Source organism: Rhinocladiella mackenziei, assembly GCF_000835555.1.
Source record: "Rhinocladiella mackenziei CBS 650.93 unplaced genomic scaffold supercont1.3, whole genome shotgun sequence".
In the NCBI taxonomy this organism is placed as follows: Eukaryota; Fungi; Ascomycota; class Eurotiomycetes; order Chaetothyriales; family Herpotrichiellaceae; genus Rhinocladiella; species Rhinocladiella mackenziei.
In genome coordinates, this window is record NW_013550602.1 from 3357224 (window position 1) to 3370009 (window position 12786).

Consider the following 12786-nt stretch of genomic DNA (forward strand, 5'->3'; position numbering starts at 1 on the left):
TCACCACCGGCAAGGCTGCAATCGAAATCGCCCAAAACATCATATGGATCCCAAGATTGGACGTTTTAAATCCCGGGGATCTTGTTTCCGAAATCGACCGGGGTTTCACCTCGCATGGCTCAGATGAGGGTCGGTTTGGACCTACGAATTGGACTATCCCAGAGTGAACCTCAACAACATCCCTCGGTTCGTGGAAGCGGTTCAGTCAAATCATCCGCCTGTCATACCACCACTTGTCGAAATATATTGTCCCGTAATCCATCTACTCTTCTCTGAAACTAGAAGCAACACCGCATCCGCAATATCCTCCACCGTCCCCATCCGCTCCTCTGCTCTCGTCAACGGCACTAGGGCATCGTGTATGGCATCAGCCACCGGACCCTTAGGAAGACCGTCCGTCGGCACCGGTCCAGGGGCGACTGTGTTGATCGTGATTCCGTTCCCGCGCCCAAGCTATCATACATCTGTCAGCGACCCTGTCTCTCAAGTCCTCAACTGGTAAGCCAGATACAGACCTCCATGGCCAACGCATACGCCAACTGATCCTGCGCCGCCTTGGCGGAACTATACAGCGGGATCACAGCCATTCCCATCTTGGATGCAATGGAGCTGACGTTGACGATCCGACCGCCTCGCGGCATCAACGGTACGACTGCCCTTATCATATACAGGGGGCCGAAGACGTTGACGCCAAAGACCTTTTTAAGGTCTTCATCGCTGGCTTGCATCGCCGGCCCGGTGGCTCCAGCTCCAGCGTTGTTCCCTTGTTACCCATCAGTCTTTACGTTTTTCATGACAACAATGCAGACGTCATTTGAAGGACCCCCATACCGAGAACATCAATTCTTTCCGCGTTGAAAGCTTTCACCGTCTCTGCAATAATTTTCTTCGCACCCTCTGGTGTCGAGACATCGGCCTGGACCACCGCGACTTTGCCTCCGTCCTGTTCAATTTTCGCCGCGACGTTGGCGGCTCGAGGATCGGTGGCTTCGGAGACATAGTTGACTACGACCCATGCACCGTTTTGGGCGAGGGCTGTGGCAATGCCTGCACCGATACCGTTCTCCTTGCCAGAACCGGTGATGATGGCGATTTTGCCTTTGAGGGAGAGTGTGTCTGGTCTCATTTCGGTTCGGGATATCGAGGTCTTGATTTTGTGGTCGAGAAGAATTCGAAAGATCGGATAAATAACTTGCAGAAAATGAAGTTGAAGACGAGGATGAAAATGAGCCTCCTACCTTCAACTGGGGCCCTTTATATAACCACGCCTCAGATCCTCTTCCTGCTAAATTGCTATCCAGGATTTCCAATCTCCTTTTTTCTTCGTCCGAAACACCGAAGCCCTCCGGCAATTATGACTCAGAATCAAACATGCGACCCTCCATTGATGTCCTTTAAGACACCAACTTGATGCTTTTTGCTCTCGCATCCGGTGCATGGGAAATGGGTCCTTCCGGCATTGGTGGAGAGCTGGCATCAATCTAAGCCAGAATGGGAAAAAAGAACACCCTTTGTCCTGCATTAGCGAGGCTGAAGCTTACTGGTTCGCCGGGCCGATAATTGGCTAGGTTTTCTTCGCCCCCATAGCACCTATTTCGAATTGTCGTCTCTCGCAATCGAATACGAGACGACTCCTGGTCCCTGGGGATGTTAAACGCATAGGTATTTCGTTCGGCGGACGAAGATAACATTGACTGATTCGTACTCCGTTATTCGGTCGTGAAGAGCGGGCTGGGGACTGTTCCGTCTGTCGATTCTGCTGGATTAGTGAACTTTGGATCTTGATCCTTCCACTAAGGCGATACCGAGCAGAATTCAAGAACTGCACAGAACGGACGTGTGGAAATGGTCCTATTCTCAGTCAACCAAAGACCTTCCCCAACTCCTCCGGCGCGCTGTCTGAGGCTCCGAACGAGCTGGGATGCGCTTATCCACATATCTTGCGCTCTGAGCTCACAACTTCGCCACCCTTCCTCCATTCACCTTCTTCAGTAACTTTTCCAGATGATAAAACACCTCAAACTGCTTCAACATACCCAATTCCTGACCCGTGAGCCGCTGCCTGCTCCTTGCTGACTCCCCACTATTAACGACCGCCTTGACTTGAATTTCCACTTTCTTCCCGTTCGCATTATACGGGATCTCTTGCACCTCGAAGATGTGCGCAGGTACATGTCGGGGCGTGAGGTCGTGGGCGATTCGGTCCCGGATACGTGTGTTAAGATCCTTAGATGGCATGATTGCACTGGTGGACGAGGACAGGTGACATTTTATGAAGAGCAGAACACGATCGGTGGTATCTGAGTATGGTGCTGTGGTGCGCTGTTGACCGACGACAATGGAGTCGAGGATTGAAGAGCGAAGTTTGTGCACCGAGAGAATGTCGTAGATTTCAGAACTACCGAAGCGCACGCTGGACGGGTTGAGCGTTCCATCGCTGCAGAAAGGATTAAGACCTGGGACATTATAGACAACCGGGTAGACGATACTCACCTTCTCCCTAGAACATAGATCCCTTTCGTGTTAGGATTTTTACTTTGATAAAGTCGCCATGTGTCCATACATCTAATTCTAAAAGATGATCAGCCGCTGGTGTCAAGCTCGAAGGGGGGGGATACTTACGAGGAAAGATTTCGAAATACGAGCTGTGATATCGTTTCCTGCCGGGTTTGTTCTAGAACATTACGAGCATATTTGGGAATGGTTTTCGGCAGACAAGTTCACCGCTTTCTCCATCAGACAGAGGTTGACCGTCCACTGAGAACGCGGCAACGTCCATTCCAAGTGCTTTGACAGCAATCTCACCTGGATACGAGGGCAGAGATCGTGTGCCGTGCACGAATGAACCGCACAATTCGGTTCCTCCAGAGAGTGAGATTTGACAGGCAGGTCCAAATGCGTCTGCGATCCATCTTGCGAGGCTGGGTGACAGTACTTGCACCTGTGGAGAAGATTGTGTGAAGTTTTGTTGCCCACCTCTCTAGACCGGTGTCAGATTCAGACCATATCGTTCAAAGAGGCCAACTAACTCGGTTCCACGTTGCGTTTTTGCAATTCTGAGAAATAACGAGGGCCAGCGCCGAAACCTGTGACGCTGATTATGGATTTAGCCATTGACCCCGTTGCGGAAATGGCTCAACATACCCTGTCGCAAAGACTGCCTTGAGAAATTCCATCGGATCGGGTAGAAGGGCGATCCATCTTACATTGCTGAAATGGAAATGTACGTCTCCGGGTCCGAAATTGTTATGGAGCAGGTGTTCATTAAAACCGTTCAACACGAGTTCCTATACAGGTAAGCCAGTGGATAGGGTAGAGGAAAGCTAGGCGTACTCCGCGTGAGTGTACAATCCCTTCGGTGTACCTGTGGTACCTGACGAGAACATGACAACTAGTGGTGTATTGAATGGTACCTGCTCATATTTCAAAGGCGTCTGTTGAGCATTCTGGATAAAACGTATGCTGGTCCAGTGTCAGAATCACTCGGATTCGACGGCTAACGAGACTCACCACTCAAGATCACACCCTCTCAGATCTCCGATTATCACTAGCCTGGACAATGTGTTGGAGATTTTACTCATGCAGTTGGCAATCTTTGTTGAAATATTGACAATCCTCCCGTTATAAGAATATGATGATTCCGCAATGACCAGGCGGGGTTCAATTGACCGACTCAATCATTCAGAGCCTTTGAACGGTTGTCAGCGTATATATCGAGTTTTTCTCGGCGAGCTGTTTTCACTTTCTCTCCAATATCTGTGGCCAGTGACGTAAAAATTCCTCCGACCGCCGCCGTGGCCAAAAGCAAAGCCAGAGACCGAACACAATTACTTCCTACTACTGTTCCGAATGTCAACAAGAAGCCAATAGAAGGAGGTTTCTAGGACAGCGAAATGCTCAACGGAGACCGAATACATACAGGCAACGACATATCCTTTTGCGAGTGCCGAGGAACGCAACGCACTGGCATATGTTGCAACGAGCTGTCGAAGGTCCTTCCACGTATATTTCTGAGGGTTCCATAGATTCGTTTCGTCCATATTGATGGCTGAGACTTGATCGTCATCTCCACGAAGCATGTTCTCAGCGAAATTAAGTCTAGCATCTTTGAAGAATGACGGGAACTGATCGATTGGAATACTCTCATCTACCGCGTAAGGCAAATGAGTAATGGTGATGGTGTCTTATGAGGTGATACATATCTTGCGGGAGTGAACAGAAGCTTTGACACTCAGAAAACGCCAGACAGACATCCAGACGAATCACGGAGAATGCGTGTAAGTCATCGTAAGATCCTGGAGAGATTGATCTATCAGTCATGGCTAGTCTGATGGGTGAGGCCCGTAGACGATAACCGACCAATTTGGAGTCCATATGTATCATTGACATAGTCCTGGAAGTCATCCAATGCTGTCCGGAAGCCTGGAAGGGGAGTGGATATCGGGGTCGGCGCCATATTGTAACGCCTATCTTTCACAAGTTGAATTTGAATCGTAGAGATCTATCGGGTTTATTGAATCCACTCATAAGAGTTTGCCGCGATGGGATTCAGATCATCATAAGCGCTGGAGATTCCCCGATCCTCCACAACCTCAGCCGAGAAGACCGGAAGCGGGCGAGTTTCTCGGTTACTCGGTCCGACCTCGAATGCCAATTGGTTCGAAGTTGATTCTGCGGGTCCTCGGCTGGCCGGGAGGGTTGTCAATCATGATACCAAGCATTCCTGTTATTGTGTTATATGTATAGATACGGCGAGGGCCAGGGAAATGCCTCTCTTTTCCAGCAGATCAAGGCACGAGGATTTCCATGTCGTTCAAATAGTTTGGCCAACCCGTTTCCCCTTCCAATAAGTCGTCGAAACCTATCAGTGTGCCAAAGAAATCCTCCAAGTCCGCTTCGTTCGGCGTTGACATTTGCCCATTATAGTTCCCGTCAGTCGGGAGCCCGTTGCTTAGGACACCCGCATCTGTATCATCTCCGATAAATGGCGGCATGTAATCGGATTCCAGATTGCTGATGTCTTGATACCCATCTTTACGCGAAACCATATCAACACGGGCCGTGGCGGTCGTGGCGGTCCTGGCCAGAGGGATCTCGACAGAACTGGAGTGGAACAGGCTGAGATCCGATCGGCTTCCTCGATAAACAATCTGGCTGAGCTTCAAGTCACTGCCGACTGCAGGAGTGATATTCGCTCCCTTCAAGAGCTCCATGGCGAAAAACATGCACAGATCTGCGCCCACATAGAGCTCCTGTAATTTCTCCAACACCTTGAGGCAACAGAACAATGAATCCAAATATTCTTGGGCCCCTCTGTTTTCCTGCGTTTGAAGTCGCTTCATATGGGTGATCATCGCCGGTAATTGCATTGTGGCCGCTGTTGGAGGAAGATAACCATCAAGGTGAAATTGGTGAAGATCACGAACCGTCTTTGCAATGCCTATGCTTGCCTCTTCGATCCTCTTAACGGACATTTTCCTTGATTCCTCATTCGTCCATTGCGGATGTGGCCGAATCTGGGGACGATGAAGAGCTGAGACAATGGATTCGAAGGTGATGTCTAGAAATGCCCGTTGAACAATGATCCATGGACTGGAGGCCACGTCCTCCGGCCCCGGCGAATTGTAAATGCGGGCGGATCGACGATTGTGGGCCCACTTTTGGAGAGCATCGTCACAAATTTGCAATGAATCTGACGGACACGGGATGCTTCTTGGGAAGAGCATAATGTTTGTTCGGCCGGTTTTATCGGCCGGATTCAACGCAGAATGACCTGCGGCGAGGAGGGAGAAGTGCAGATCAACAACGACTCCGAGGTGAACACACAGCTGGGCCATTTCGATGCAAATTTCCGCCAACGCAGTCTGCGAGTTCGGGCTCAGAAAAGGGTCCACGTGCTCCGTGGCAAAATCGTCGATCTCAAAGTCGCCCAAGGTCAACATGGGAGTGTCAAATTCGTGGTCCTTGATCCTGAGTGGTCGAGACATCCCCAGGGCCAACATTCGATCTCGGATATAGCATGCCCACCATATTCGCTTGTAGAGTCGAGTCTCCCGCGATATGACGGTGTATTCGGTCTTCCTGTGCATGCCGAGTGTCAGTGCTAGAGACACGGCAATACCCATCCAGTGCCATCCTCCTTTGTTGTCACCTGGTGTTTCATTCCAGTATGACATGAGGAGAGCTGCCTGAATTATTGTGACACGGTCGCTCTCGACATCAAGGTCGTAGAGTAACTTTCCACGGTTAGAAAATGAGTGCCATGAAATGGATCCGGACTTACACGAATTCTTTCGTAGAAGATCTTCCTCGCAGACCGTCGCGTTTTGAATCCAGCCTTGTGAATTTCGTCGATGTCGACAAATGCCATTGCCGCAAACATGACTGCCTGAAGTAACAAAATGCTGATTTGGGGAGTTTCGATCCTGCCTGGCACAATTGTGCGGTAGACCAGTGATGGAAGATCCAAGAGAGGCAAAAATGGGTGGACGTATTGAATGTGACATCGGATGAGAGCGTCCCGAAACGAGATCGGAGGGATTTCTAAGGCGCCTTTGGTGTAGAGGTAATTCATATCGTCTGGTGTAAGATGTGGAGAGAGAGGTTTGACATAATCCGGCATATTGTAAAGATTTGTCTCCATTGACTGGACGGAAGGAGATGGATGAGATGTCGACCCGTTCCCTGGTGAGTGGGGCCCAAAGTGCGTGGTGTAGTGCATCGTATCAGGATCAATCAACGAGGCGTACGATAATTCCAGATGAAGGTGGTCCTGGTCGAGGTTGGGGATGGAGCTTCCAAACAATCTTGAAAGCATATCTACTCCAAGTGCTTAATTGGCAAAGCTCGGAAACGATTTGGATAAACTTACCAGACTCCTGGCCAGGCGAAGCACTCTTGTCAGGCGGTGAAGTTGCCTCATTCTTCGAATCATAACTCGGTAGCCAACCTGTCGTATGCCTTGCAGCTACAAGCCGACGAGAACTTCCAATTGCAGAGGTGTCGGCATCGAGCATCACGACATCGGATGGGGATGTCTTCTGAGCATTTGACGGACAGTACTGGCTAAGTTTTCCGGGCTTCCTATTGACCAGTTCGTCAATATGCAATCTTGAAAGACTTCAGCCCAAACATACCTGCCTCGCTTACTCTTTTGAACACGACAAGCAACGTCGCCGGTAAGACAGTTGCGGCAAGGAGGCCCATTCTCATCCACGTTGCACTTGACTTTGCGCGCCCTGCAATTCAGACATGCTCTCCCAGCTCTTTTGGTCAAGGGCCACTGCTTGAAGTACTCGGACATGGTTGGGGTTGGAGATGGCCTTTTTCCTTTTTATTTTTCCCACCCCTCTCTTTACGAATTCTAGAAGATTGCCAACGTTCTTTGGAAATTCAACAGCTGGGGCTGGATGAAGTAAAAGCTTGGTCATCTTACTGGCTAAACCTCTTGCGGTAAAGCGTTCCCCGGATCCCTCAGCTTCCAGGACTCCATTTCTCCACACATGTTTTTGGCCTGATCAACTTCGGATCCGATGGGTTTGGACGCTGAAACGGGGTTATATTGGGGTTCTTGGAGAGTACCACAACCGATGGGACCTCGGTTAGCTTTGGTTGCCGAACGTTTGGTGAGAGATATTTCCCAGGTACTTACGAAAGCGAGGATAAGAAACCCCAAAGCATCGGATTGCTTCTGGTGTTGAGCAAAAACCCACCTCAGCACACCACCATCAGAAGCACATCTGATTATGCAGGGCTAATGTAAGATATTCACGAAAGGTATATACGGTTTCAGGGATCCAATCTGTGGATACTCACAACTTATAGGCTTGAAATCAGGTGAGATATCTCCTACCCACACAAATCGACCCCCCACTTAAGCCTCAAGCAGGATCAGGCCGGCTATACAAATCCATCCGAGGTCCATCTTACTGTAAAGCTGACTGTAATTCTCTCTTTTTCTGCCTTCGTGAGATAAGTTTAATGTCAGCTGGATTGGTGCCAGTCATTCACAATCCAAGCAATTTTGCCCTATCATCAGGAACCAGCAACAGAATGCCTTTCCTTGCCAAAGAAATCGTTCCCATCCCAAACAAAGATATTCTATCATGGATATACGATGAGCAAAGCCAAAGATACGATTCGGACAAGCCAGTGAGTGGCCTGGTCATCTTGATCGTATAGAATTCGCTGAGACTTACAGATTTATCTCGATGCACTCAATCCATCGAGATCGATTTCGGCGAACCAGGCTTACCGGATCATTCGAAAGCTTGCCGCGGGCTTTCACGCCGCGGGTGTTCAGCCTGGGGATTGCGTCTGTGTTCACTCTTTCAATGACGTTGGTGATATCTTTCATACACAAAACAAAATTTCTGACATATCCAGATCTACTATCCCATGCTCTTTCAGGGCATTCTCGCTGCTGGAGCAATCTTCGCAGGGACAAATCCTTCATACACGCAATTCGAACTCGGCCATCATTTCAAGACGTCAAAGACAAAATTTGTGATTTCAGAGCCCGAGATATTGTCTTCTGTACTTCTCGCTGCCAAAGATTGTGACATTCCCCAATCCAACATTTGGATTTTCGATACCCAGGATCAGAGGATTCCTCCTGGGTTTCGGTCTTGGAGAACTTTGATGGAGCACGGCGAAAGGGATTGGCCTCGGTTTGATGACGAGAAAGTCTCGAAATCGACCACGGCGGCGAGATTGTATAGCAGTGGGACGACTGGATTGCCCAAGGCATCAGCGCTTTCCCATTACAATTTCATTGCTCAGCACACTTTGGTGTTTGAAGTGTACAAGGCTCCATACGAAGTTGGTCTTCCCACTCTCTTGGGCGCCCTCTGCTAACATTGACAAGGTGAAGCGCATCCTGTATCTTCCAATGTTCCATGCAGCAACGGTCCCAGTGAGCCATGTCACCGCCTTGCGAGCCGGTAATACGACCTACGTCCTGCGGCGGTTCGAAATGATCCATCTTCTTTCGTCGGTCCAAAAGTATAGAATTCCCGAACTGATTCTTGTCCCTCCTGTTGCTGTTGCAATCTTGAAATTTCCACAATTGAAGGACTATTCCCTAAATTCAATAAAGATCGTTCAAGCGGGAGCCGGCAAACTGGACAAAGATCATCAAAATGCCATTCAAGCTCTTCTGAGCCCAGATGCTTCATTCACTCAGGTCTGGGGCATGACGGAAACCAGTTGCGTCGCTTCGAGATTCAATTATACCGAGCGTGATGATACGGGCAGTGTTGGACGGATGATGCCTAACTTGGACGTGAAGTATGTTGCGTGCTCTCCCAGGGGTCGTGAACTAACCATTCCAGAATCATCGATGACGATGGCCGAGACATCACAGGGTATGATGTGAGAGGCGAGCTGTGCATCAGGGGTCCGACCATCATCTCGTGCTATTTCGACAATCCAACCGCAACAAAAGACTCTTTCGACGACGAAGGCTATTTCAAAACGGGCGATATCATGTATTGCGACTCGAAAACCAAGAAATGGTACATCATCGACCGCAAGAAGGAATTGATCAAAGTCCGCGGATTCCAGGTCACTCCGACAGAAATCGAAGCCGTGTTGCTGTCGCACCCACAGATCCTCGACGCGGCGGTCATTGGTGTCAAAAAGCCGGATGAGCCGGACGTTGAGCAACCAAGGGCGTATGTGGTGAGGAAACCGGAGTCAAAGGAAACGGATCTAAATGAGCAAATCATCAAGGAATTCTGTGGAGGAAAGTTGGCTAGATACAAAGAACTCACCGGTGGTGTTCGTTTTATTGACGCCGTTCCACGCAACGCCGCCGGGAAACCCCTGAAACGCATCCTGAGAGAGATGGCGAAGGCTGAACCAGGCCAGCAGACCCAGAAACTGTAGTAACGTCATACCGAATACTGCATAATGCACAATTAGAAAAAAACTTTCGCGGACCTGTCTGGTTTTGGGTCTCGATCGTGCAGCCTCACGAACGAAGGTTGAATTGGGACACACCCAATCTCGAGATCCCAATGTCACAAAAGTCATTCGAAGTTTGTCTTTTCAAGTTTTCCTGCAGCAACCCGTGTTTGTCGGGGTGATACTCCTCATTGCTACAGTGGCAACGAATGAGCAAGCTTCAACAACACTATTCATCCCATGTACGACAGGACAGGGTTTTCTCTTCGCTCCGAAGAGAAACATGATCAGAACGCGGGGTATATGATGACCTTCCAAGAGAAGAGGAATCCTTTTGTCTCTCTGGAGCTGCGCTGAGAGCTGTTTAAACAAGATCGAAGGCTTTGCTATATCTCGATCCGTGTACGGTCCAAGTGCTGGCGAGCCTGGGTCTTCCGCACGCAACCGTTCCAGCATCAGTCGATCGAGACCTGACCATCACCGAATCCAATGCAATTTGACAGATACTGTATATCGCCGAAGACAGTGGTTCGGCCAAAGGACGCAAAGCAGAGTTGTGTTGTCAATCGCTACTTGTTGTAGGAGACGCCGGTCTGGTTCCCACACTGTTATGCGTATCTGGATAAGCCGGATGTGTTGTGAAGCCCGCTCCTCAAGGCTAAGCCTGGTCAATGAGCTGTCGATGCTGAAGTATCAAAGTGGCACGCTGTCAGCATTCTTGATGCTCAGCTCGCAGAGTCTCAGTGGTTTATAGGTGATGACGTGACCATCGTTGGCCTTGCTATTACTGCACCTGTGCATCTTCATGCAGCTCAAAGCTTTCTACTTGATGAACGTCCCAACCTTAAGTGTTGGATTACGGAACGAGTCGAAAAGTTACCTTGCTGGCAAGAGACGCAAGATACAACTGGCAAGGCGTTACCGGGCCGCCACGAATGACACGTTTCACCTTGGATTTTGCTCTCTCCCTCTCCATGCATTCAAACCGCGGGTACGTATCAACATGACTAGATGACCTTATTTTTGAAGTGCAGGACTTCTTATCCAACAGGGTCGGCCTTTTTGCCCTGGTGGCGAAGCTGACGTTAAGTCACTACAGGCAGAATGCTGTCTCAGTCAGGACCTTGTCAATCAGGCTCCCCAGTCTTCCCAAGTTTCAAGTCCAGATTTTATGTCTTTAAAAGCTACAAGTGTGCTTTTCAAGCCTTCGACCGCTATAGGTGGGTTTTCGAACCTTGCACGCTCCCATGTAAGATTATGACCTCTTCCCTGCCCTACGGACAAACTGATCTTCAAGTGCAAAGCTATCAGGGCCAAATTTTCCAGCCTTCTCAAGTGCCATCGCAAAATGCATTGGTCTGCGCCTCAATCAGCGTCGCGGCCCAGTAGGCAAGTATTCGATCAGCTTGCAGGATCCCAGATCCGGCAAGATGGTAAATCCTTTCTCTGAGGGTTCACCGGTCGAATGACTTCATCCAGCACGACGGTCTGTCTAATACCTCGAATCTGATGCGGATGACGGCTCTTTTGGTGGTATCCTCAGCAGCCCGAAGAGGCATTCCCCTGATTGCAGGTAAGACCCATGAATTTGCAGTGTTGCCGAACGCAGAGATCTCGAAAATGTTAGACTTGACCCTCATCACCGCTTCCGTACATAATAGCTTGTCGCAGGAGTACAATGTGGAGCATTGTTGCGGTTTGGGCTACATTCACGGTATGAGCCTGACGATTTAAACCAATAACATACCCGACCACCTTGGAGGCGAGATGCTGTCAGACGACGATCGTCACCAACCCTCAATCCGCCCCAAGACAAAGTCGCAGGCTAGTTCTCACATTATCGGTCGGGGGGGAGTACACCAAAATCGCTGCCGGTGAAAGCAAGGTCAAGACATACCTCAATTGAACCCATTCGTTCGTATATGATTTGACGCCTCAACTGTCCTCATTTACCAAAGGCTGTCTAAAAGAGGACGTAAATGCGGTGTACCTAGAGATGAAGACACTTCAAAAAGCTCGTCCGGAGATCTTGCTCCTAAACGGGGCGAAATCACATACACAGCACAAGTGGCTGCAGGTCATGATCTGACGGGGTTTGAGAAATTCGTCAATCAAATCGAGCAAGCATTCGCACAATTCCAAGGCCAAGTTTCTGAAAAGTTGAACACTCTTGTTGGCCTGAGGGCCAGCGACTTGGAGCTTCTAGAGCGCTAAATCGTATTTCTGGTTCGGCTCTTCCTTCTCAATGTCTGGTCCATGTCGACTGTCTCGCCTTGCGTGGCTCGCTAACTTTGAGGAAGCCAGCAAAGCTGCAGGCGATCATCAAGTACACCAAATTTGTCCAGAGCGAGAAGGCTTTCTTTAGAGAAAAGCCGATCTTGACGAATGGCATCTCCGCCATGTCCGTCAAAATGTTGAGAGTCCAATGGCTCGAATACTACAGTAAATTGACCGCCTTGAATTCGTACCTCAAGGCAGGGGGGGGGTAAGGGAAAGGACGAAGGGAAAAATAAAGCAAGACCAAAAAAGAAAGTCGCGGATGGACCTTGCTCGGGGCATGCGTTGAAATTATATATTTACGTGGTGCATGCGGTATCGGAACCGTTAAAGAATTGCATTTGCTAACAATTTCTGCTCCAGGGTTCGTGGTCCTCCAGGTGAACGATTATTCCAGTCACGGAAACGGGCTTCGCAAGCAAAAGGCGTGGCCGAAGGAAAGGCTATCATGAACAAAGACGCGGATCAGAGGGCGAGAAGGGTGATTGAGATGCCGACGCGGGAGGTATGTTTCTGGTCGGAGATCTGGATTGAAACTGTTGGGATCTCGAAGAACCATTGACGGGGTTTGAAGATGTTCCGCATTGCCTGGGTCTGAGCAGT

General features: G+C 49.4%; 6 protein-coding genes across 6 annotated transcripts; 2 read left to right on the top strand and 4 right to left on the bottom strand.

Annotated features, from left to right (window-relative positions):
* Window positions 1–210: 210 nt before the first annotated feature.
* Z518_04742 (uncharacterized protein) lies at window positions 211–1126 on the bottom strand (the record flags this gene model as incomplete). The annotated part of the gene is made up of 3 exons (XM_013418448.1): window positions 211–453; window positions 516–763; window positions 832–1126. The coding sequence occupies 3 exons, from the start codon at window positions 1124–1126 to the stop codon at window positions 211–213; spliced, it is 786 nt and encodes a 261-aa protein (XP_013273902.1).
* An 827-nt stretch (window positions 1127–1953) lies between these two features.
* Window positions 1954–3581, bottom strand: Z518_04743 (uncharacterized protein; the record flags this gene model as incomplete). The annotated part of the gene is made up of 8 exons (XM_013418449.1): window positions 1954–2437; window positions 2494–2565; window positions 2623–2674; window positions 2725–2976; window positions 3030–3094; window positions 3145–3210; window positions 3334–3462; window positions 3511–3581. 8 exons carry the CDS (start codon window positions 3579–3581, stop codon window positions 1954–1956), a joined length of 1191 nt encoding a protein of 396 aa, XP_013273903.1.
* Window positions 3582–3673: 92 nt separating this feature from the next.
* On the bottom strand, window positions 3674–4456 carry Z518_04744 (uncharacterized protein; the record flags this gene model as incomplete). The annotated part of the gene is made up of 3 exons (XM_013418450.1): window positions 3674–3840; window positions 3920–4147; window positions 4360–4456. 3 exons carry the CDS (start codon window positions 4454–4456, stop codon window positions 3674–3676), a joined length of 492 nt encoding a protein of 163 aa, XP_013273904.1.
* A 331-nt stretch (window positions 4457–4787) lies between these two features.
* On the bottom strand, window positions 4788–7303 carry Z518_04745 (uncharacterized protein; the record flags this gene model as incomplete). Its single annotated transcript, XM_013418451.1, has 4 exons — window positions 4788–6236; window positions 6284–6819; window positions 6872–7083; window positions 7137–7303. 4 exons carry the CDS (start codon window positions 7301–7303, stop codon window positions 4788–4790), a joined length of 2364 nt encoding a protein of 787 aa, XP_013273905.1.
* Window positions 7304–8052: 749 nt separating this feature from the next.
* Window positions 8053–9888, top strand: Z518_04746 (uncharacterized protein; the record flags this gene model as incomplete). Its single annotated transcript, XM_013418452.1, has 5 exons — window positions 8053–8151; window positions 8201–8338; window positions 8386–8820; window positions 8867–9288; window positions 9333–9888. 5 exons carry the CDS (start codon window positions 8053–8055, stop codon window positions 9886–9888), a joined length of 1650 nt encoding a protein of 549 aa, XP_013273906.1.
* Window positions 9889–10711: 823 nt separating this feature from the next.
* Z518_04747 (uncharacterized protein) lies at window positions 10712–12781 on the top strand (the record flags this gene model as incomplete). The annotated part of the gene is made up of 8 exons (XM_013418453.1): window positions 10712–10897; window positions 10958–11126; window positions 11233–11339; window positions 11386–11620; window positions 11969–12078; window positions 12207–12391; window positions 12547–12688; window positions 12758–12781. 8 exons carry the CDS (start codon window positions 10712–10714, stop codon window positions 12779–12781), a joined length of 1158 nt encoding a protein of 385 aa, XP_013273907.1.
* Between the last annotated feature and the right edge of the window lie 5 nt (window positions 12782–12786).